This window comes from Aulonocara stuartgranti (genome assembly GCF_965226115.1).
Source record: "Aulonocara stuartgranti genome assembly, chromosome: 16".
In the NCBI taxonomy this organism is placed as follows: domain Eukaryota; kingdom Metazoa; phylum Chordata; class Actinopteri; order Cichliformes; family Cichlidae; genus Aulonocara; species Aulonocara stuartgranti.
Window position 1 is genome coordinate 109,284 of NC_138952.1, and position 25,914 is coordinate 135,197.

Consider the following 25,914-nt stretch of genomic DNA (forward strand, 5'->3'; position numbering starts at 1 on the left):
AATCTTGCCTTTCCCTCTAGTTAATATTTCTTTTATGATTTTATATCACGCACTTGTATGCTCATTTAAATTCTTGTTTGCTCTGTACCTGTTGCTTTCCTATGTATTAGTGACAGTTTTCTGCTTGCATATTTAGTACTTGCTTTGGTCCTATTTCTATTATCCTCCTCATATACTCTATTTTACTTGTTAAGCACCTTGGCATACCCTTGGTTTTTAAGTGTGCTTTATACATAAAGTTTATTATTATTATTATTATTATTATTTTACTGTTACCTTGTTAAAATAAAACCCTATCATCTCATATTTCCCGATTTTTCTAAAATGGACTTACTCATCAAATACTGAATTTTGGGTGTGTGGGATCCAAAGACAAATAATTATGACCACTATAACCTAGAAGTGGAGAGGATGTTTTGACCCGGCATAAATTATCCACTACAGAGGTGTTGCCTAGCAACACAATTATTGACATACATTTTGATGTAAAAGCTGCTTTAACATGACTAAGAGCTAGCTATTTGTGACTGATCAATAAATATGTAGGTGATGGTGACAGGGTGGGTCAGAGCGGGAGTCTATGACCGAAGCGGTGCAGAGCAGCAGAGGAATGGCAGCTGAACTAATCAGAGAATCCAGAGTGTTTAGAACTACCTGGAGAAAATAATGAATGAAATCCAGGTTAGAAAGGCAGAATCAGACTTTGACTGTTCTACTTTTACAGTAATTATTTATTGTTACTAAGTGTTTCTTACTTTTTTGTAGCAGCGGTGAAGCCAATTTTAAAATGCAGATGCTCATTGCCTAAGGGAAGCATGTATAATGTAAACAGAACTGGTCCTAGCACTGAACCCTGTGGAACTCCATAATTAACCTCAGTGTGTGAAGAGGACTCTCCATTTACATCAACTAACTGGAGTCTATTAGATAGATATGATACAAACCACTGCAGTGCAGTACCTGTAATACCTACAGCATGTTCTAATTGCTCTAATAGGATATTATGGTCGACAGTATCGAACGCTGCACTGAGGTCTAGCAGGACAAGCACAGAGATGAGTCCACTGTCAGAGGCCACAAGAAGATCATTTGTAACCTTCACTAAAGATTCCAAAGGTTGATTGTGCTCATCCGGATGTTCTCAGTGGGAGAAACGTTGCATCATTACCCAGGTGGGCCTCTTCAGTCTCAGCTGACTGCAGGTTTCCAACCTTATAAATAGGACATTAGCACAATGACTGAAACTAGCACCACTGACTAACACTGGGTTGTGAGGTCAGTTTCTTTGATATGATGTTCATTACATCAAGAAGGCCCTGAGCAAATGTGGTTATCACAGCTGGACATTTGTCAAAGCTGGGAAGGCGCCTAAAGAAAGCTCCAGCTGATCTAGGAGAGGGACAACTGCTGACTAAGGGAAAACCTGTAGTGATCCCTTTTAAAAATCTTTTGTTCCGCAGTCAAAGCTGCCGTCATGAGACCTCCACAATCCTTTAAAACAGGGGTCCCCAATCCCAGTCCACGAGGGCCGGTGTCCCTGCAGGTTTTAGATGTGTCCTTGATCCATCACAGCTGATTTAAATGGATAAATTACCTTCTCAACATGTCTTGAACTTCTCCAGAGGCCTGGTAATGATCATGTGATTCAGGTGTGTTGACCCAGGGTGAGATCTAAAACCTGTAGGGACACCGGCCCTCGTGGACTGGGATTGGGGACCCCTGCTTTAAAAGAAAAGCACTGCTGTCTTTGAGCTTTTAAATAGTTTGGCCTCACACAGGGTACAGGTGCGACTCACTTTGTCGTCCAGCTGCTGGTACAGGTCAGTGATGAGAGTCTCGTACTGCGACTTCTCCTCCACAGACAGGGCGACAGGGGGCGGAGCCAAGCTGTCAATCGCTGCTGCTGTCTCGCTGCTGCACTTCTTGTTTCTGTTGCCCAGCTGTTCCTCCACAGGTACAGACTCACCTGGAGGAGTCAAAATGACTGATAATAGAATCAAATCAGGATCCATGAATAAAACATTGGCCACATGCTCACATCACAAGAGACGGAGCTGCAGCTGAGAGTCTTATCAGTGAGCTGCCAACAGAAACTAAACAGGAATTCAATCAGACGCAAAATGAAGGCTCAGACACAAACAGCTCCACTCTGACAAAATATTAAGAGACTCTCCATCATAAACGGTTCACAGTGACAGCTTTCCTAAACAAACTAATACCACGTGTACAGTATAGCAGCCTCTAGTGGACAGGTGAATAGCTGCATGTAAAACGCTCCCTGGTACTGTCACTGCCTTCTCTAAAACGAGTTTAAAGAGAACTGATCAAAGCGTGACACGGAAACCTTGAAACGGAAACCTTCAAAATAGGGCTGGGCCATATCATGCCGTTCATGGTAATACCGGTATAATGTTAGGCAATGATAAGAAAATGAAATATCGCAATAGAATATGGTGATACATGCATGCGCAGTGCCTTTGTTTTCATGAGCACATGGCAGAAAAAGCATGGCAGAGAATGAGAAGGGCGAAAGCGGATCGTTGATCAGATGAACCACAACTGGTTTGTAAAAATGCTGCAACTTCAGTGGTGTGGAACTGGTTTAGCTTTTGTCCGTCAGACACACAACAAAGCACAGTTTTTGTTAGAGCATGCTAGCGGGCCGTCGTTATTACCGTGTTTTTCGGAAAATAAGTCACACTTAAAATCCTTTAATTTTCTCAAAAAATCTACAGTGCGCCTTATGTATGAATTCTGGTTGTGCTTACTGACCTCGAACCGATTTTATGTGCACGGCGCTCAGAAATCTGTCAAAAATGTTTTAATATGACTTTGCTAAGCTACAAAGCCGCACCGCTTGATGGATTGTCGGAGCATTATGGCATCGTAGTCAGGAGCCACAGGTGTAATATGTACTGTGCTTCAACATAATGTTACCGTATTGTGTGTGTATAACCTCTTTTTAAGTTTTGTGGATATTATAAATGGTTATGCTGAGGTTATGTCGGCCAGTTTCCACTGGAAATGCCTTTTGGTTAGACTGTCAGCGAGGAATTTGCATAATTGTTTGCACTAATAAAGTTGTGGAGTTGTAAAGTATTTTTTCTCGCGTCAGTTATATCGTTATCACAAATTTTCAAATGTATATCATGATAAATATTTTTGGCCACATTGCTCTGTCCTACTTCAGAGTCCTGAAGTGAAACCTTTACAGACTAAAGTAACACAAAGATGGAGGCAGACGTTTACCTTCCAGGAGGAAGAAAAAGCTTTTAAACTTTCTTTTGGAACAAAGCTGGTAAATGTTAAAGGATGAGTGTTTTTTTTATCATTAAAGCTCATTTAGGAAAAGCTGCCAGAATATATGACCAGAGGCTGTCACGTGGGGAGACTTGCTGATAGGAGTAGTTTGATGTCAGAGGGTTGAGTCCAGCAAAAATCATGATCTTTCTCTAACCGAACTCTTTTGGTACCAGAACCAAATGTGAAAAAAATTAAAGTGCAGAATGCGTTCGTGCCACCACCAAATGACCTGCCTTCCAAAACACGTGACAGATTTAAGATGACGTAGCAGCAAGATGCAGTCTCACTCCACCTTTGTGGAAACTGTGGACTTTAAAGCACATACATCATTTACAGCTGTTTCCTGGATAGTCACATTTAGTGCAGGAAGAAAACTGAAAAACAAACAAACATGATGCCCCCTTTGCTGTTGGTGAAAAATGCACCACATCAACCAATCAGATTATTTGACAACATGGGTATTCGGTAGCTCTGAGTAAAAAGTTGTGGGAGTGCCAGCGGTGAGAGAGAGCAATATCAATCGTGGGTTTTGAGCTGTCTGGAGTGTGCAGGCAGATTGAAGTATAAATGCCGTCTCCAGGTGAAAACCTGAAGTAACATCTTTTTTCACCTTTCCTCCAGCGTTTCAGCTCATTCTCCAGTTTCTGGATCATGATGTTCAGACTCCTGTTCTTCTCTTTCTCCTTCTCATACTTCTTCTTCCACTCCTCGGCGGTCAGCTCCAGGTTCACAGACACTGTGTTCTTTATGGTTTTAGCTCTGAAACAACAGGACGCGGAATGAAGAAACACTCAGATCTGTGGAGGACGTACTTCAACCACAGTACTCTGCTTTTTCCTCTGATCAGGTGACTTGCCGTACCTCTGTCCAAACATGAGCGTGGACTTTGTTTCAGCCTCGTTGTAAACAGACGGCGAGCAGCAGATGATGATGGTAGTTCGACAGTTTCCACCCAGAGAGTCCTGAAGGATCCGGGTCATCTTACTGTCTCTGTATGGAACGTGGGTTTTCTAGAGACACACGAGACACGTGACAATCACTTCACCTGAAAATCAGGTGAGCTGTGACGTTTCTGTCAAACAAATCAAGTTAAATCCAGAATATTTCAGGCATACATGTCAGAGACCTGAAGATCGGAGACATGAAGACTCACCGTTCCTTCACTCAGGGCAGCGATGACGTTCCCCAGAGCAGACAGAGACTTGTTGATGTTTTTAGCCTCATCCAAAACGGCACCCTCTGCTCCTGTTTTACTCACCTGGATGGCAGAAAGCACAATCCAGGTGTCAGCAAGCAGAAATTTACAGAGAACAGGTGCTCACTGAGTGTGATGGAGTAGTGTGACCTTCTCGCTGCCTGCCAGGTCCACCAGGTAAAGTTTCCCTGATAGCTTCATCTCCGTCTCCACGTTCTCCTGTTTGATGTTGATCAGAAAAATGCTGTGACTGCGAGAGCTGTGCTCGTTCATGTCTGCATGAAGAAGAAACCCCATTCAGTAAACTGATCCGAGAACAAACACACGATGGTCGGGGCGGAAGTATCACACGTACAGGTGAAGACTTACTGGTCACAGCGACGTGTCTGTTTGCTTTTCCTTCATCGATAACGTCCATCACCTCCTCGGGACTGGAAACAAAGCGCTCCGTGCAGCCCTGACAATGAAACACACATCAGTAGAGTATCAGCAGCAGGACGCTGCAGACATGCGGTAAATATGGCTGTTTGGAGGCGGCGTGCACCCACAGCACACCTGTGAGACTCAGCAGACAAACAAAATTCTCCATAAACTGAACGAATATAATATATCAATTTAATATTAAAGCTTACTGTTCCACAGCTCCATAAAGGAGACGTGGAAACTTGAATGAATGTGGTCGGTTGTGTTGCGTTTCCAGCGGTGACTCATCAGCAGATCAGAATCAAGCATAATGACAATTAAACATTTTCAAAATCACCAGAATAAAACAGAGTTTTCTGTGACAACCAGATCCAGAAAACATGACCTGCTCCTCACAAAGGTTGTACCTCCCCTTTTTGTGAGTGTGGATGCTTCCTCTCTTTGCTCTTTAAATGCTTTGCTTCTTTTATTGATTTTTATGCTGTTTTTTTTCCCTTTTTTTCCCGCATGAGCTTACCTGCAATAGCTTTTGGTCATTTATAGATCATTAGGACTAAAGTGTTCTTAACAGAAACAGCAAAATTTTTATAGTTACCTTATCTTCAGCGCTCTGTATGTTTGTGGCCTACACACAGCTGAAGCCTGATTACAGCGTCTGGGCACCTAACAGCCTCAATAGCCTGGAAAGGTGCTAACCGCTAGGCTAACTAGCAACAAATGCCTCCCCTCTCCACAAATGACTACCACAGCCTCCTGCAGAAGATTGCAGTACTGGAGACAAAAATTCATCGCTTAGAAGTAAACGTGGAGGTAAATGGACTGTGTGGAAATGAAACAACCTTGCCTTTGATTCAAAACAATGGCGATGAGCAAACTAGTACACAGCTAAGGAGCACAGATAACATGACCAAGAAAGTAGACTCTGTGCATTATAATAAATCCTCAAGCAATAATCCCCCCTTGAACTGTCTTGGTGCAAAACCAAGACATAAATCACGTCTCCTGGAAGGGGGAGGACCAAGGGCGTAGATTTGGTTTTGGAATTGGTGGGGACGGATGATTCAACCACCGAACCCTGTTTCTTATTTTTTTCCTTTTTGTCTTTGCTTTGATTAAAAGAAAGGAGAAATATACTTGCCTACATATGCTATTCTACATGCTTTTTAAAAATTACAATTCATAGTTTTATATGTGAATTATATAATGTTAAATTACTATTAAACAAATGACTAAGTATTTTAGACTTTAGTTTACTTCAGCCATATTCCATATAAAAAGTGAGACATGTCAATTCAGATTCTTTGTCAAATATACACTAATGAGTCAATTTACATCAGCAGCCTAACAATTGTCATGATAATAAATACTAGTTAATCTATAGCAGAAAATCATCAGTCAGTCACCAGTGACCTCGCCTCTTCACCTCTGTCCAAGCTACAACATGGCAGAGCTGCCTCTGTCACCTGATAAATAACAGTGAGACACTCCACATACATGCAGTCACACATGTGCTTCAAATACAGTCATGAACCACCAGGTCATCATCCAGTTTCACCTGTGATCTTGTGTCACTATTACTCTCTGAGCTTTGTGATGGTTCTCCTGTCACCTGACAAATAGGACATACATGTCCAATAAGAATAAAATGTGGAGCTGCTTCAGTGTTTCTGTCAATTTGTGCAGTTTCAAATTCAAATTTTTTCAAATTCAAATTTTATTTGTCACACACACATAACCATACACAGTATGACATTGGGGGTGAAATGCTTGTAGCTGTACAATGCACATTAAATGACAGAAGAAAAGTTTTACAATATTTACAATTTACAGTTTACTACAGAAATTTACAAATTAACTTAGGAATTTACAGTAAAGAATGTGCAAATAGCAGAAGAGATTATAAAGATAAGGATTATAAATTATAGGAATTATAGGATTATAGGAAATGTGTGGTGGTGCGTGTGGTGACGTGTGTGAGAGTCCAGTCTTATAGTGACGTGTTTGGGAGAGTCCAGTCCTACACCTGGTTCAGGCCCCGAATAGCCTGGGGGAAGAAGCTCCTCCTCATTCTCTCTGTTTTGGCCTTAAGGGAGCGGAAGCGCTTCCCAGACCTCAACAGTGAGAAGAGTCCATTGTTGGGATGGGAGAGGTCCATCATAATCTTCCTAGCTTTGGACTTGCACCGCTTGGTGTAGATGGACAGCAGGTCAGGGAGCTCTGATTGAATGATGCGTTCTGCCGAGCGCACCACCCTTTGCAGATCTCGTCTGTCCTGCTTGGTGCTGTTCCCAAACCAGGTGCAGATGTTTGCCGTCAGGACGCTCTCGATGGTGCAGGAGTAGAAGTTCTTGAGCACCTTCAGTGGCAGATGGAAGTCTCTAAGTCTTCTGAGGAAGAAGAGACGCTGACGGGCTTTCTTAACCAGGGTGTTGATGTGGCAGGACCATGACAGGTCCTGAGTGATGTGGACACCCAGGTATCGGAAACTGTCCACTCTCTCCACTGGCGTGCCACTGATGATGAGGGGTTTGTAATTCCTCGCTTGCTTTGTAGTGAAGTCCACGATCAGCTCCTTAGTCTTGCTGATGTTTAGGAGGAGGTTATTCTCCTGGCACCAGGTCTCCAGGTTCCTAATCTCCTCCAGGTAGGCCGTCTCGATGTTGTCGGAGATCAGGCCCACAACAGCAGTGTCGTCAGCAAACTTGACAATGGAGGTGGTGTCGGATGTGGCTACACAGTCATAAGTGTACAGTGAGTACAGCAGGGGGCTTAAAACACAGCCCTGATGCACTCCAGTGCTGAGTGAGATGGAGGGGGAGACTTGTTTTCCCACCCTCACTGATTGGGGTCTGTCTGTGAGGAAGTTGAGGATCCACTGACACAGTGATGAGCTGAGTCCTAGATCCGTCAACTTGGTGAAAAGCTTAGAGGGAATTATTGTGTTGAATGCTGAACTGTAGTCCACGAACAGCAGCCTAACATAATTCCCTCTGCCAGTGTCCAGGTGACTCAGGGATGTGTGGAGCAGGTGAGATATGGCATCGTCTGTGGAACGATTAGTCCGGTAAGCAAACTGAAGTGAGTCGATGGTGGCAGGAAGTGAAGAAGTGTCATCAGTCTTTCAAAACACTTCATCACAATTGAAGTCAGTGCTACTGGACGGTAGTCATTGTGGCAAGCGGGCTGTTGTTTCTTTGGAACAGGGACAATAATGGACTGTTTGAAGCACGTGGGAACCACAGCTTGGGCCAGGGAGAGGTTGAAGATCTCCGTGAACACCGGTGCTAGCTGGTCAGCGCAGGCTCTAAGGACCCGGCCAGGGATTGCATCTGGTCCTGCTGCCTTCCTGGTGTTCACCCTCCTGAAGGTGTTCCTCACGGCATGCTCTGTGATGACGAATGCATTTTCTTCACTGGTGCACTCCGAGCGCGCGCAGCCGTTTGTTGTTTTAATTGCTGCGGCGTCGAAGCGAGCATAAAACGTGTTCAGCTCATCAGCCAGTGAAGCATCTGCATTCATCATTGAAGAAGCTGGTCGTTTATAGTCCGTTATACTCCGCAGTCCTTTCCACAGGCTCCTAGAGTCGCACTGTCGTAGCTGTGACTCTAGTTTTTCCCCGTAGCTCCGCTTTGCCTTTCGGACCGCGCTGCGCACGTTGTAGGACGCAGCCTTGTATAGGTCCATATTACCGGAGACAAGCCCTTCATTGTAGGCAGCGGTGCGTGATCTCAGAGCGTCGCGGATGTTTTTATCCACCCACGGCTTCTGGTTGGGAAACGTTCGGATGATAGTTCTTTCTGCTGTGTCGTCCGCTAGTTTCCCGATAAATCCCACAACCGCTTCCGTAAACATGTTGATGTCATCAGAGCTGCGCCGAAACATGTCCCAGTCTGCGTCATCCAGTGCGTCCTGCAGCGCGACCACCGATTGGTCCGTCCAGCGAGCGACCTCCCTCCTGATTGGTGGTTGCTGCTTTAGCCTTTGTTTGTAAGCAGGCATGAGGAAGATGGCGGAATGGTCCGATTTTCCAAATGCCGGCAGGGGCTGAGCCTTGTAACAGTTCTTGAACGGGGTGTAGCAGTGGTCTAATGTCCTTGTGCCCCGGGTGGGGCAGTTGATGTGCTGGTGAAGGTTGTGAAATGTCCGTTTGAGATTCACTCTGTTAAAATCTCCCATAACAATGAGTGCGGCATCTTGGTGAAGTGTTTGTTGATGTGTGAGAGCCTCATGTAGCTCACATAAGGCAGTGTCCGAGTCCGCGTGAGGCGGAATGTAAACAGTGCAGGCAATGACTGCAGTGAATTCCCGAGGGAGATAGAAAGGGCGACACTTAACGATCAAAAGCTCCAGATTGGGCGAGCAAGAGCGTGTGAGTGGGGAGATGTTTGTGCTGTCGCACCATCTGTTGTTCACCATCAAACATACTCCACCACCTCTTTTCTTCCCCGACTCCATTGTCCTGTCCATGCGGTAAACCGAAAAGAACCCCGTCGGCTGCACGGCGTGGTCTGGTATCGCTGGGTTCAGCCAAGTCTCGGTGAAGCAGAGGAGGTTGCAGTCCCGAATGTCTCTCTGGAACTTGATTCTGGCTCTGAGGTCATCAAGCTTGTTCTCGATGGATTGAACATTGGCTAGCAGGATACTGGGCATGGGTGCGCGGTGTGCGCGAGCCCGTAGCCTGTTCCTGATGCCGGCTCTTTTACCTCGAGGCCGTCGCTTAGGGTCGCGTCCTTTGTTCTCTCTCAGGATCTCCTTTGGCCAGGTTGGGTCCGGAGTTAAACATGGTGAAATGTTCGTGTATTGCAGACCAATAGAAACCAAAGTGTCTCTACTGTAGCGGATTTGTGTGTTTTGCATGATGCCCATGCAAGATTATCGCAGATATAGCAAAAAGTGACGAAAAACTGCAAAAAGTGGAGAAGTTAGGGCAGAGCATCCAGCACGGCAGCCGACCTCACTTCGCTGCAGCCCGACTGCAACGATACACAAAATTCACGGTTCGGTTCGATACTTTGGTGTCACGGTTCGATATTTTTTCGATACAAAAAAATGTTCATGCCTTTTTAATTTGTCATTTATTAAAATTATAAATATATATTTTAACTCAAAAGTACAGTTTTTAAATTTAACCCTAACCCTTGTGCGTGTTTTTTATTTTGACAGCGAATACGGATCTGCGGACCACTTATGTGCAGCCCTGGTTATTTAGCTTGTCATATTGCAGCCACAGAAATTCTTTTGTCCATGAAACCATAAAGCTGCACTTTCTTTTTGCCTTATAGGCTGATTTGTCATAACTTCTCCGTTTTGTGGTAAGCTTTTCTTTGGCTGTCACTTCTTCACCCTGACCTATCTTATTTGGCTCAGCAGAACTAAAATATATATCTGTCTGTGAAGGTTCTCAGTCATCCAGGTCATTGTAGTCAAATATAAATCCTGCTGCTTTTACACACGCACTCATATAAGCTCAGCGATTCTCTGCGCGATCAACCTCTCACATGTTTAAGCTTGCTGCGGGAGATTTCACTTGTCATGTTTGCATAGTAAGCTAACAATTAATAAGACGATGTCAGAGGAATTGGTGCACAAATTATCATCACTCACAGATCAGTGCTGTCGCTCTCTATACACAGTTCGCACGATTGCAAAGTGAAAGCAAAAAAACAAGCGCAAATTCAAACGCGATTTCAATATGTCACATATTGACAGTGGCTCACCGATGCCAATGACATAATTACCCAGCTACAAAGAATGCAAAAGCATTGACATATATTTTTCCTTCCTACAAAAGCCCGACGGGCAGGGCAGAGATAGATTTTGGTAGCCCGACTGAAAAAATCGCTAGCCCCGGGACATTGGGCTAGCGATATTGCGAGCCCTGTATCTGATTGAGGAATCACTCATCTTTGGAAAAGAGAGTTTATTACAGAGAAATGTCTCTTTCCAAAATAAAAGCTATACTATCCGCTTCTTCTGGGCTATATTCTCAGCAGCATATTAAACAGCTGTCTAAATGACTCGGCTAAAGTTAGTAGCATGCTTGCTTGTTTTTTTCTGCTTCCACTTGTCTTTGCACTAGGATGATGTCGGCGTAAATGTGCAGTCATATTCGTTGTGTTCCCACTAGTGCTTTCAGGTTAATCTCGTTGAAATGACCTTAACGCCACAACACGGCAAATCTCCGTTAACGAGCTACCGCCGATCGCCCCGTGCATGGGGCTAGACGGCCAACACGTTAACGAGCTAACTGCGCTAACACACTAGTTCCCACCCATGTAATTGAGCATTGCATGGCACATCCAACATACTGTTTTACTTTAGTCCATGACTCGCTTACCTTCAGGGTCATACGTCACATGAAAACCAAAATAATTCCAAACGCCAGATCTGAATGAGGGTGGGGGAGGTTCATGTTGTAAGGAGAGCTTAACTTCTGTCTCGCTAGCTTGCCCTGCGCTCTTCCTTCTGACGATGCTGTCTGTGTTGAGCGCTCAGTGAATCTGCGTTCGACTACTCCGCCTAGGCTGCACTGTCGACCCTAGGCGGAGCAGTCGAAGGCAGATTCACTGAGCGCTCAACACAGACAGCATCGTCAGAAGGAAAGTTGATAAAATAAATTACAAATTTTGTATTGTTCGATACATATGCGTACCGAACCGAAAGCACTGTATCGAACGGTTCAATATCGATACGAATATCGTTGCACCCCTAATAAACATATATAAATAAAACCACTTTTTTTTTACATTAGTAATTCCTTTTGTGCATAATTTTATATTATTGTTAATAATAAATTAATTAAAGCAACAAAACAACCCAAAAAGCCGGATTCGAGCTGAAAGAGCCAGCTCTTTTTAGTGAGCCGAGCCGAAAGAGCCGGTTCTCTAAAAAGAGCCAGAAATCCCATCACTAGTACTGACCACTCAGTGCATTTTATCAACAATTTTAATATTTTTGGGGAACACAGGCATTTGTTTAAAGCAAATGGATTTAATTTTAACAAGTCAGGGGTGAAACTGTTCACCTCCAACTTGTTTTATTCCATACGTCATCCATCTGTGCTTGGTGCCAAGGCTGAGATAAATGAGGAGTTATCTCATAAAGAGGAACAAACAGTACTGCAAGAACAGACAAAGCCCAGCAGAAACCTTGAGGAGGAGCTCCATCTGCCCCCACCCGGGAAGAGCCTCAGAAAGGAGAGACGTCTGAGGCAAGAAGAGGGGTCCCTATTTGCCTCCAACTCTCTCAACAACACCAACGACCAGGACCAGGGACCACGACCTTCCCCAGTCCCCCAAACCCCTGACAGGTCATCACCCTCCTCCCCCTCCCTTTCTCCCTCCTCCCCACACCTGAAATTCACTGAGGAGATGATGGAGCGGGTCAATGCTGGGATCAGATCTACCCCCCGGCCCAATCCCTTTTTGTCCCCACAAACCCCCAACCAGAACAGCCAAAGGTTCGCCATCGAGCCCCGCCCCCAACAGAGCAATCGAAGTTACATTGCCCCCCCCCCCCCAGTTCCTTCTTACCACCTTCATGCTCTGTCTCCGCAGTCTGATGTGTGGAGGGTCCGGGCTGCGAAGATTATGGCAGTGGTGACTTTTCCCAGGAGAAGCTGGGACCCTGTTTACTAGAAGGTTTTAAAATTTCTGTACTTTTAGGTGACAGGAGACATGTGGCCTGGTCAAAACACCGAGAGCTGCACTCTAAAAGATCTTTAAACATAGTAAACATAGCTTGTGTGCCACAGACTGCTCCCAAACACGAGGGGGCAAATAATACCTCTAAAACACTTAAGTTGGCTTTATTAAACGTTAGATCTTTAGCTGGGAAAACATTTTTAATTAATGATTTAATCACTGAGCACAGCCGTGATTTTATGTTTTTAACTGAAACTTGGTTGGACCAAAGTAACAGTGGAGCTGTTCTCATCGAGACGACCCCTCCTAACTACAGTTTTATCAGTGAGGCCAGGGTGAGCAGGAGAGGAGGGGTTGCTGTCTTATTTAATGAATCATTTCAATGTAAGCAGCTATCTCCTGGAAGTTTTCAGTCTTTTGAATATGTGGCTTTACAGCTGAAGGCCCCATCCAAAGTTGTGTTTCTTAATGTTTACAGGCCTCCCAAATACTGCACAGACTTTTTAATGATCTCAGTGAACTGCTGTCTGTGATCTGTGTTGATTTCGACTGTGTAATTATTGTTGGGGATTTTAACATCCATGTGGACAACCCTCAGGACAAAGGGACTAAAGACCTGAGTAACACTCTGGGCAACTTTGGCTGACTCAGCATGTAACAGAGGCCACACACAACATCTCAATTACTTCTTAAACAGAATAACTGCTATGATGCCTTCCAGTCAGGTTTTAGTCAGAATCACAGCACTGAAACCGCTCTGACCAAAGTGTTTAATGACATATGTCTGAATACAGACAGTGGAAAAATGTCAGTCTTAGTTTTACTGGATCTCAGTGCAGCATTTGATACAGTTGACCACAACATATTACTCAAACAACTGGAGAACTGGGCAGGTCTTTCAGGAACTGTACTAAACTGGTTCAAAACATACTTAGAAAACAGGAAATACTTTGTATCAATAGGTAACTTCACATCTGAGCAGACAAGTATCACATGTGGAGTTCCCCAAGGTTCCATCTTGGGACCCCTTCTGTTTAACATTTACATGCTCCCACTGGCACAGATTATAAAGAACAACAAAATAAACTACCACAGCTATGCAGATGACACACAAGTATATATCACAATGTCACCAGGAGACCAAGGCCCTGTACAGGCTCTTGGTAAATGCATTGAGGACATTAATGACTGGTTGTGCCACAATTTTCTCCAGCTAAACAAAAACAAAACTGAGGTAATAGTCTTTGGTGCCAAAGAAAAATGATTACAGGTCACCAGAGAACTTCAATCTATACACCTAAAAACCACCAACCAGGCGAGAAATTTGGGTGTAGTGATGGATGCAGAGCTAAAATTAGAAAAACACATTAGGACTGCAGCTCATTCAGAACTCTGCTGCTCGAGTCCTCACTAAGACCAAAAAAGTGGACCACATCAGTCCAGCTCTGAGGTCTTTACACTGGCTGCCTGTCCGTCAGAGGATAGACTTTAAAGTACATCAGTGACCTCCTGACCCAGTATGAACCTTCCAGATCCCTCAGGTCATCTGGATCCGGTCTTTTATCAGTTCCCAGAGTCAGAACCAGACACAGAGAAGCTGCATTCATCTTTTATGCTCCTTATATCTGGAACAAACTCCCAGAAAGCCTCAGATCAGCGGAAAAACTCAGTTTATTTAAATCCAGGTTGAAGACTCACCTGTTCTCAGCTGCATTTGAATAAAGCACCAAATCCTTAAAAGTTTTACTTTTAAGCTTAAATTTCAAAACTTACATTTTAACTACTGATTTTATCTACCGTTCCTTTTTTTCTTTTTCTTTTTAAATCATGCTTTTTAGTTGTTTCTGTTTTTTAATGTCTCTGTAAAGCACTTTGAATCACCTTGCTGTTGAATTGTGCCATATAAATAAACTTGCCTTGCCTATTCTCTCAGCTGCCGTTTAACGATTCAGACATGAGTCTATGTCCATATTTGATCTGAGCTCAGCAGGTAGAGTGCAGGTGTCCTGTTTTATAATCATATAATTACGCTTATAAATTAATAACACTGTGTCTAAACATCTATATTATTATTTGTTATTTAATATTTATGATTTAATATGTCTTTGCATGGAAGTAGAAAACTTTAGACGCTCCTACTGTTTGCACACAAACCTCTGACGGATCATCCAGGAACTGTGACGCTGTATTCTGGAGAACTGATTGGTCAGTGGGCGGTGCTTCATACCTGCTGACGTCTAATCTGGATCTAAACGGGCTCCAGAGCGAGTTAAATTCACAGCATAAGTTACTGTGTCGATTTACCCCAGTAAGAATGAACCACCTTCTAACCCAAAATAGTTCAGGCCTCTGCAGTTATATCCAGTCACTATTTAGGCTACCAGGTGAGTCCAGTGGATCCCCACAGCTGTGGAAACAAACATCTGGAGACAGTTTCTGCTGACTTTTGTTCCTGCAGTCGAAACGCAGCTAACACGATTTATTTACCTTCACAAAGGGAACTCTGTTCTTATCTTCATGAACAGCCAGGTTGGTCTTTGACACTGAAACATGAAAGCATCATCATAGCAGTTAGCATTAGCTTGATTGTACTTACACTCTATTTCTACTCTACTATTCTATTCAACTCTATATGAGCATAGTAAAGGTTCAGGGTTGGTCTCACCATCCAGCAGGTCTCTGATTTTATCCAGATAGATTTCAAAATAAGACACCTGCAGATACACAGCCAGTGTTTATGTTACGTTAAACATGTTCAGTCTTCTAAAAAGAAAAACTGTGATTCAGAATAAAAACACTTTGGAGATTAAATGATGCTACACTGATCAAATGATGATATTTCTTTGAATTAAGATGAAGAATCATTTTTTACAGTTAGATTTTCCTAAGATCTGACAACAGAAACACAAAAACAACATAAAAATATTTGTTTCACAAGCAGAATCACCTTGATGTGGAACTCCAGGTTCTCATCCATGGAGTAGATGTGGTCAAAGATGTCTCTGGAAATACGAGGGATGATGCCCATCTGATGAGGGTCATGAAGGGTCCCCTGAAACATGACGAATCATTTAATTAATCATTCAAATAACACCAAAACAAAGACCTGAAAATAAACTACAAAACAACAGACCAACCTCCATTGTGTGAGTCTTTCCTGAGGAGGTCTGACCATAAGCAAAGATGGTGCCGTTATATCCTCCCAACACATCTGAGGCACAAACAAAGAAACAAACGCCGTTTACAGCCGTCACTTCCTCTCAGTCACTTTCCTTCTTTAATGGAATATGTTGCACTGACCTCTGACGATCTGCTTGGCACAGGTGTCGTACACCTGAACCTGTTCAGTGGTTGGGGGGAAGACTCGGTCGAACACATATGGCTTCCCCTGAAACACAGGAAACACACTGTAAAAACTAAAAGCCTCTGTTTGAAAAAAAAAAAGATTTATGCTGTCAGCAGACAGTCTCCTCCTGCTATGAAGAGGTCATATAAAAAACACCCTGCTCACTGACACTGAGTGTTATGGTGTGATGTTTCAGTCTCTCAGTAACATCTTAACACATCGAAGCCAAGATTATCAATGTAAGTCAGTGAGGACTGTTAGATTTCTGTTTTAACAAACAAAACTAGGAGTAAAAAGAGAGTGCTTCTTATGTATCTGCATTTATACAACATTCACACTCTGATGGAGGTCTCACAGAGCAGCTCGGGGTAAGTATGTCACCAAAGGGTATTTGGCATGGCGACTGGAGCAACCAGGGATCAAAACCACCAACCGTCCGCTGGTCGTTGAGGTCACAGTGAGCTTCCCTGATCACCTCCTGGTTGGACTCCTGCTGAGCTGTCCTGATTGGTCAGTCCACACAGGCACCTCCACTGACCGTCCCACATCTACAAACCCCTCCATGCTTTCCTCGTCAGCACGAGGTGGCTGGAGATGGCACCTGTCAGACCATCTCCAGCCCCACAGCAGACCTTCAGCTCTGCTGCCTCCTCTGTGTGAGTGCTCCCCTCTGAGATCTTCAACGTCCATCAGTTAATGTTCAGATCTTTGAACTTTGACCTTCTTTATGTAATGCGGCCTTGGCTCCCTTGAAAGCTGAACATAAATCTAATTATTATTTTTTTACAAAGTGTCTCCACTGTGATTTTAAATAAAGTTTGATAGAATTTATAGTTTAATGGGACTCCTGATGGTCACATGACTGTCTCAGTTTCTCCTTCAGAAAAACAAACAGACAATACCGAGACAATAACAGATGTTGGAGCTATTTGTTCTTTATTTTTATTATTTTTGAAATTTGTTGTTAATGTTTGTTGTTAGTTTACTTATATTTTGGGGTTTATTTACAAGTTTATTTGTAGGTTAATATTTGTTTCAATGTTTTGTTTGTTTGATGTTACCTTGTTCAATTAGTCAGTAAGAGCTGTAGGGCCATTTTGTTTCTATAAATAAAGAGACTGGTATAGGACCAGCATGCACTGGGGTGGGCCTATGGGTGTTTTTTTTTTTACCAGAGCAGGAGAAGCAGCAGGAAGAAACAAAAAATGGATCTTGTTATTGCCAAACAGGAGGAATTACCACTACAACAGATTTACCTTTATATAAAGAGTAGGGTCAAGGGTCAGAGGCTCAGGGGAGGTAATGAGAACAAAAACAAGACGTTCAGTCTGAGTTTAATGAGGGCTCGTTAAATCACCACAAACCTTTCACTGTTGTCTCGTTAGTTTAAATAAAGTTCAGTCTAAAACAAACAAACAAGAGAATTCAGAGAGTGCAGCTGTCTCTGAGGATTTTTCAATGATCGGTTTTATTTCTACATTTGAAAGCAACAAAGTGCTTCACGTTTAGTTATGAACAAGAGAAAAACAGGACCATACAACACTGGGCATTTGGGAATGTTTACAGTCACATGTTTAATCCTCTCACTGAAAACGTTTCAGGAACAGGTTTCACAGGTTGAGTCTTTTTCAGGTTGAGAGGAGTCATTCAGTCTCAGTTATCATGATAACAGACAGGTTAACTTAAGTCTCTGTCAGAGCTCAGAGGGGAGAGAATTTATCTGAATCACAGTTAATCAGTCCTCAGTACATCAATGTGTGATTGATTATCAGTACAGTAAAATATCTGGTCTCCATCTTTGCAGCTGTGGACAGCCAGATGGTAATCTGATTACATTTCTTCTTCAGATGTCAACACATTAGAGATTGAATGATGTCATTGATGTCAAACAACATTTTAAAGGTTCAGAGCTTTGACAGATGTTGGTGCTCCATCAGTAAACAGCCTGTGTCTGCACTTTCTGTCAGGCTGCTGCTGAATAATTTAATTTCAATCTAAAAGTTGGTCAGTGCGTCAGGAGCTTGAAAAGACAAGAAAATCAGCTGGACTTCTTTAAGTTTGATGAAGAGGTTTCAGCTGAGAAGCTTCTTCAGTTCTAAGACCTAGCCCCACCCTATCATGTGACTCACTAAGGTCAAGAGGCCCAGGATGTGAGTGGGCGTTCAGGCATCTGGGAAGGATCTCAAAATTGGATTATAGATGGCAGACAGTTGGTGTGATAAGCCCCGCCCTCTGTTCAAAGATGGTTGCTCACAGTGGACATAGAAGCTTCTTTCACTCCTCTTTCAAACCATCTGTCCTCTCTGTCCAAAATGTGAACATTGGCATCCTGGAAAGAGTGACCTTTGACCTTTAGATGCAGATGGACAGCTGAGTCTTGTCCCGTGGAGGTGGCTCTTCTATGTTGTGCCATGCGTTTATGAAGTAGCTGTTTGGTCTCTCCAATGTAGAGGTCTGGGCATTCGTCACTACACTGTACAGTATACACTACGTTGTTAAGTTTGTGTCTGAGTGTGTAGTTAGTGTGTTGTCTTGTGTAGTTAGTGTGTAGTGTTGTGGATAGTTTTGTGTTGTGTGTCAGAACAATGAGGCGACTGCTGTCTCCAGGTAGAAACAGGACTGATACACCTGCTGCTGTCAGACCTGCAGGTATCAGGCTGTGATGTTCTCCTTTATAGTGGACAGAAATTATTTTTTTGGAGTGGCACAAATAATTTGTGTGGCATCTTACTGAAGAACAGCTGATTGTTCTGTAAACAGTTTGAAATGGTTATTTAAAAAAGGTAAAAGGTAAATGGATGCAAATAACTTTGTTTGGAAAACTTGTGCATACACTGAAAAAAGTCTAACATGCAGTCATTCATTCAATCTAATAAGTGCCATTCAAAACAGAATAAAATCATTGATTTGATTGTGAAACTCTTTCTTTTTGCATTTTAAAATACCACTTTTGATTTGGATGAAACTAAATATCTGTACAAAGGACACAACGCAAAGTTTTTGATTTCTCTCAAAACATATATTTCTTTTCATGTTGAACAGATAATATCTTTAATTTGAGTCAAAGTGATTTGCACTTGAACACGCCAACCAGAAATAGACCGGGACCCATTTTTATTCTGCATGGCCGCTGGAAACATCGTGTCACATCTTTGATTAATTTCATCTGAAAATAAACGTAAGTAAAGCCAAGTGTGTTACAAAAGCTTTTATAATTTGTATTGCCAAAATTGCAGAAAATAACCCCATTTAAGCTGGGTCGACAGCCACCCCCAATTTTTGCATGATTGTAGCTGCTAGCTACAAGCTAGCTAGCTATCCGGCGCGACGTTAGAACTGGTTACCAGCAACCGACCATCACAGTCGGGAATGCAAGTTAGGCAAAAAGCCGTTTTTTACCAGTATACTAACTACCTAGCGTTACCACGATGCATCGGTGGTGGATACAGCTAGCTAGCATAAGTTCATAGTTCATAACATTCATAGTATAACTCCGTGCTCCGCTTCGTTTGAATTTTTCTGGTGAGCTCGCGGTTTCTAGACACAAGCTTGTGTTTGTGCGCGCACGTTTGTCTCTGTCTCTCTTCATATAAATATCTGTGTGTTGATGGCCAGGACCTTCGAATTCAGGAGGAAAGAGGTTGTGGATAAGAAGCCTGACAATAAGAACCTCTTGGAAAGATGGCCAGGTCTATTTCAGATGGAAGACGTATAACTTTTTTGTACTAATGCCTTTTATCATAGTTTGGAAATGGGAAATATATGTTTTGACTTTTTCTTGTTGGAAGTTGGTCTTTAAAAAAATGTATTGTACACTGTCTACTCATGTACAGATTAATGCAGAGTTTCTGCGGGTTACTGCAGTTCCCCTGCTAACCAGATTCATGGTCCAGCTGGACAAGCACTCCCCACAGCTACTTAAAATAATCAGAAAGAAAGGAGGGACAACCAAAGCAAAAACTGCCATAATCCTAGAGTTTCTTGATCAGGTAGGGTGTATATAATTAACTATTAACATGACAGTTAGCATTTTAACCCCTGTATCTAATGAGAATTTGTATCCTGTTACAGTTTTATTTTGGTAACGTCAGTGATTATGGTTGTGACCTTTTAAAATGTTGAAAGGAAGTGTGGGCTTTGTTCTTGAATGAATGAAGAGATTTATTGTCATTATACAAGTACAGAGCACAACTACAACAAAATTTATTTTGGAGACACATTTTCACTCTCACTCGCCAGATACACATACATACATATATACGTATAAACTTTTATTTAGGGACAAGAAAGCATATGCCGCTTTTCCACCGACAGAACACGGTGTGGCTCAGTTCACTTTAGCCCCCTGCGGATGCTTTTCCACCGCCTTTACACCTGATTGGCCCGGGTGTGTGTGGTGCCCACGTGATGTGATATAGAAGCGCTCCCACAAAAGGCTTTAAAAAAATACTCCCAGCAACCATACTCCATTAACTTTGGACCATGGCGACTTCCTCCACAAGAACCAAAAATCAAACCAATCAAAATGAACCACAGACAGAGCAAAGTACAAAAACACACATATATCGCGATTGTTGTTGTTCTTCGGGCTGTGACGTTGCGGACAAAGACTTTTGCGCGTGACTTTTCATAGCCAGATGGGTTCGCCCCTGTTCCCAGTTACATCCATCCGCTTTATGTTTCCACCGCAACAAGCGAGTTCATCCGCGCTAAACTGAACTGCTCTCAAGCGCACCGTGCCGATTTGTCGGTGGAAAAGGGGCATTAGTCACCTCATGAGGATAGAGAAGTGAAAAAAAATTCCTCTCACGCAGCATACTCTCCATATTGCAAAGTAACAATTTTAACTGTTCCTGCAGGATGCTGATGCTGACATTAGGATGGAGTGTATACTTAAATCTCTCATTATCTACCTTGGAGAACGTGTTGAGGAATTGTCAGATGTCTATTCATATTAATGTACAGAATTCACCTGCTTGCTGCTACTACTGCACATTCACCCAATGTCTATACTAATATATATATATATCACACCCAGCACGCCCCTGCGGGCGGTTTATCCTTCAAGCTCGGATCCTCTACCAGAGGCCTGGGAGCTTGAGGGTCCTGCGCAGTATCTTAGCTGTTCCCAGGACTGCGCTCTTCTGGACAGAGATCTCCGATGTTGTTCCCGGGATCTGCTGGAGCCACTCGCCTAGCTTGGGAGTCACCGCACCTAGTGCTCTGATTACCACGGGGACCACCGTTACCTTCACCCTCCACATCCTCTCGAGCTCTTCTCTGAGCCCTTGGTATTTCTCCAGCTTCTCGTGTTCCTTCTTCCTGATATTGCTGTCATTGGGAACTGCTACATCGATCACTACGGCCGTCTTCTTCTGTTTGTCTACCACCACTATGTCCGGTTGGTTAGCCACCACCATTTTGTCCGTCTGTATCTGGAAGTCCCACAGGATCTTAGCTTGGCCATTCTCCACCACCCTTGGGGGCATCTCCCATTTTGACCTCGGGACTTCCAGGTTATACTCGGCACAGATGTTCCTGTACACTATGCCGGCCACTTGGTTATGGCGTTCCATGTATGCCTTGCCTGCTAGCATCTTGCACCCTGCTGTTATGTGCTGGATTGTCTCTGGGGCATCTTTACACAGCCTGCACCTGGGGTCTTGCCTGGTGTGATAGACCCCAGCCTCTATGGATCTTGTGCTCAGAGCTTGTTCTTGTGCTGCCATGATTAGTGCCTCTGTGCTGTCTTTCAGTCCAGCTTTGTCCAGCCACTGGTAGGATTTCTGGATATCAGCCACCTCCTCTATCTGCCGGTGGTACATACCGTGCAGGGGCCTGTCCTTCCATGATGGTTCCTCGTCTCCCTCCTCTTTCTTGGGTTTCTGCTGCCTGAGGTATTCACTGAGCACTCGGTCAGTTGGGGCCATCTTCCCAATGTATTCTTGGATGTTCGTTGTCTCATCCTGGACTGTGGTGCTGACACTCACCAGGGTGCTGGACTTGGGGTGAAACCCTCCATGCATGGTAAGGAGCTTTCTTGTCTTTATGTCAGTGGCTTCTATCTCCTCCTTTGGCCAGCCTATTACCCCAGCAGGGTACCTGATCACGGGCAGGGCGTACGTGTTGATGGCCCGGATCTTGTTCTTACCATTCAGCTGACTCCTCAGGACTTGCCTGACCCTCTGCAGGTACTTGGTGGTTGCAGCTTTTCTAGCGGCCTCTTCATGGTTCCCATTCGCCTGCGGGATCCCCAAGTACTTGTAACTGTCCTCTATGTCTGCAATGTTGCCTTCTGGTAGTTCAATCCCCTCAGTTCTGACTACCTTCCCTCTCTTTGTTACCATCCGACTACACTTCTCCAGTCCGAACGACATTCCAATGTCATTGCTGTATAGCCTGGTAGTGTGGATCAGTGAATCGATGTCTCGTTCACTCTTGGCATACAGCTTGATGTCATCCATGTACAGGAGGTGGCTGACAACTGCTCCGTTCCGTAGTCGGTATCCGTAGCCAGTCTTGTTAATGATCTCACTGAGGGGGTTCAGGCCTATATATCTATATCTATATATATATCTATATATCTATATATATCTATATATATATATATATATATATATATACACACACACATATATATATATAATGTTCTTCCTCTACACCCCCCCCAATTTTTTTGCACATGTCGAGGAGCGTGTCAGGTTACATTTCACTGTGTGTTATACTTGTATAACTATGCATGTGACAAATAAAGAACCTTGAACCTTGATAAAAGAATACATGGTATGTCCATATCTGTTCTGTCTCTACATGGGATGCAGTCTCTTGATGTAAATTTGACAACTCTGCTATTAAATGCAGTGATTAATGTAGGACAGCAACGATTAATCAACTCATCAAGTTAATATCTTAGGGTTCTGTATTGTTTTCTTTTTTTTCTTGGGCTTTGTGGAACATTTATGAAAATGTTCCACCATTGATTTAATTTAATGATTATGCAATTCACAATCTGATTAGTCAAATAATTGTTCTAATAGTCTGTGACCAAACAACTGTCAAAATAGTAGTTTATTATGGTCAAAGATTTATCAGGTGTGCCAGACTTCAGTTCTTCACTTGTACATTTTGTTCCATATTTTACCTCAAGATATCCCAGAAAGATGAAGCTGAGGAAGAGCTGCAGAGTACCACCATGGGACAACTCAAGCCTCCTACATCAGCCTCAAGACATCGGGATAATCATTGATGGTGTGGAAGTCCTGAATGAGTTGCCTTCTGTGGCAGCTGGAGTGGCAATGGTCTTTGGACTCTGTTATGCTCTTAATATGGAATATCCACGAGGATTCAGGTTCACCTTTGAGGCTCTTCAAAAGATTATGATGGAGCTTGACTTTAACAAGATGACCTCTAAGATTCGCAAACTTAATTGTGAACTTAACACTGCACAGTGGTGTGTTTGCATGCATGTGTGCATGTGTATGTGCATGTGCATGTGTGCTTGGTTTTTTTACTTGGTTGGCCTGCAGTGGTATTCTACATTCAAAAATTATAAGAACACCCATTTGAAAGGGAGATTTAAGTTGATTTCATTGATACATGTGTAGATTTTTTTTTTTTACATTGTACAGGCACAGTGCACATATAAACATTTTTGAGTACTTGCAAATTGGTTTAAAAAGAGTTTTTATAATGGTTTTATGCCAGTTTTAGACAGGTTGCAGGTTTTATACCAGTTCTAAAAAGATTGCAGGTTTTATACTGGTTTTCAAAAGGTTGCAGGTTTTATAAAACAAACATTTCTCTAATAATTTCTGCCGTAGCACTAATTCTGTATATTACTAATCCTCTCTATTGATTATAGTCAAAATGGTTTGGAACAATAAATAATTTTGAAATAATTGGTTGGCCAACTGTCTTGTTTTTTATAGGAAATGCAGAGCATTTCTGAACTGAAATAAAATGAAATGTAAAAAATATAGTTTGAATATATGTAAATCAATTACCTGGCTTCAACACAAACATATTAGTTCATGTTAATTTGGTTCGATGTGAATACATTAGGTTGGTTAAATTTCAATATATTAGCTTGGTTCAATAATTAAAATATGGTTCTATGTAAAAAAAATCAATTTGGATCAATGCAAAATTTAAAGTTTCAGCCAAGTCTAGTAATATTGTTTATATCAACATAAAAGTATCAGGTCATATCAAGTGACTCAATTTGGATTCTATGAAGTCAAATATTTTGGATGTGACAATTGGACATCATTTTTTTAAATTTGAATAGGGTTATTCTTTTTATAGTGTATGATTTTAAAATTGACAATTTATATTTGCATTTAAAGTTATGAAATATGATTCATCGTGGTTGTTACAGTAACAAATACTTTTATATACTTTATACTTTTTCTACTCGGATTGTATGTTTTTTGTCTGATTTTTGATCAATTGTGTTAATACAGTATGTCAAAATGAAAACTTAAAATTAAGTGTATATGTAAAATTAAAAGTAGTCAAAAACGGCCAATTATACCCTGGACCCCAGAGGGTTAAACTTTTTTTTAAGTAATGCAATAGTTACAAGATTCTAAAAGTCATTAATTACTAGGAAAAGTAACTCAGCTACTAACTCAGTTACATTTTTGATGAAGTAACTAGTAACTATAATTAATTACTTTTTCAAAGTAACTTGCCCAACACTGGTAATAACTAATAATGATTAATATAATAATAACTTTAATATTGGCCATATTACATTTACATTACCAGTGAAGTGACTTTAGTGTCATGAACAACATTAGCTAATTGTTATGTATTAGCTAATCGTCAAACAACTGTTCAGTACAGAAATGAAGCCCAACAATCATGTTTTTACAGTCCTGTGGTTTCAGCCTCAGATACTTATCAAATCAAACAGAGCTCATGTAAAACAAACAGATGAACAAAAGAAATTTGTCCTTCATTTCTGTCAAACAATGCCAGATGAAATGTTTCCAGCAGTTATTATCATGGTTGCTAGGCAACATGAGCAGTGCAATGGAAGCTAGACATCCTATTTCACAAGCATCGCACTTCCGGCCTTCTCGGTCTACAGTGAAGGCCTTATCCTCCAAAGGATGCAAACCCTGAATTGGGAAAAAGCCTATGTGTTAATAGTCCTCTCTGCATTGAATCGTATCTGTTATTAATCTCTGTCTCTCATCCACAACATGTCTTTATCCTGTCTTCCTTCTCTCACCCTCCCTGAGCCTGGTTCTGTCGGAGGTTTCTTCCTGTTAAAAGGGAGTTTTTCCTTCCCACTGTCACCAAAGTGCTTGCTCATAGGGGGTCATATGACTGTTATTATTGTAGGATCTACCTTGAGGCGACTGTTGCTGTGATTTGGCGCTGTATAAATAGAACTGCAGTGAACATGTTTGACTCTCCTGCTTTGAAGCAGCTGCTCCTGATTGATCAATGCAAACAATGCACTGATTGATTTAAGGAGGAGCAGCGTGCAGTGGTTCTGCAGTTACACACAGCAGGTTTGTTTGCACACTAAACAACACACACACACCGCCACGGTGTGTGTGTGTGTGTGTGTGTGTGTGTGTGAGCGCGCGCGCGCGCGCGCGTACTCACCGACACCACCACGGTGTCCTCTCCGTTAAATTTCGGGATGTTTTTGTCTCCGCGGTTCCGCTCCGCCTCGTTCAGCGGCCTGAAGCGACACATCACCTTCACCCCGCACACGCCACCCTCCGCCGCCTCCATCACCGACAAGAAGCACCGACACGCACGCGGAAACACACACAAACCGGGAGGCTCGGCTCTGGTTCGGGTCCACACGGTCCGCTCAGAGGCTGCGATCTCCGGTTACTGCTTCTCCATCAGGAGGCTGAAGGCTCCACCTCTCACAGGTCCACCCTGGACCACCGAGCCGCAAAGAACCATGGGACATGAAGTCCTCCTTCACATCCAGCGTGAACATGATTTAGTTCGGGTTAAAGCCAATGGGTCATATT

General features: G+C 42.7%; 1 protein-coding gene across 3 annotated transcripts in view; it reads right to left on the reverse strand.

The window, feature by feature from the left end:
- Positions 1 to 25,853, reverse strand: part of LOC309691493 (kinesin heavy chain-like) — a 52,317-nt gene extending 26,464 nt beyond the window's left edge. For all 3 annotated transcript variants that reach the window (XM_082509173.1, XM_082509172.1, XM_082509171.1), the window contains exons 1-12: positions 25,532 to 25,853; positions 15,865 to 15,952; positions 15,702 to 15,775; positions 15,512 to 15,616; positions 15,230 to 15,278; positions 15,052 to 15,107; positions 4,868 to 4,955; positions 4,649 to 4,773; positions 4,457 to 4,561; positions 4,165 to 4,313; positions 3,914 to 4,062; positions 1,797 to 1,966 (exon numbers count right to left, since the gene is read on the reverse strand). In XM_082509173.1, the coding sequence (XP_082365299.1) occupies positions 1,797 to 1,966; positions 3,914 to 4,062; positions 4,165 to 4,313; positions 4,457 to 4,561; positions 4,649 to 4,773; positions 4,868 to 4,955; positions 15,052 to 15,107; positions 15,230 to 15,278; positions 15,512 to 15,616; positions 15,702 to 15,775; positions 15,865 to 15,952; positions 25,532 to 25,663 (1,290 nt within the window). In that variant the 5' untranslated portion in view covers positions 25,664 to 25,853. The remainder of the gene's footprint in view (positions 1 to 1,796; positions 1,967 to 3,913; positions 4,063 to 4,164; positions 4,314 to 4,456; positions 4,562 to 4,648; positions 4,774 to 4,867; positions 4,956 to 15,051; positions 15,108 to 15,229; positions 15,279 to 15,511; positions 15,617 to 15,701; positions 15,776 to 15,864; positions 15,953 to 25,531) is intronic.
- Positions 25,854 to 25,914: the final 61 nt, after the last annotated feature.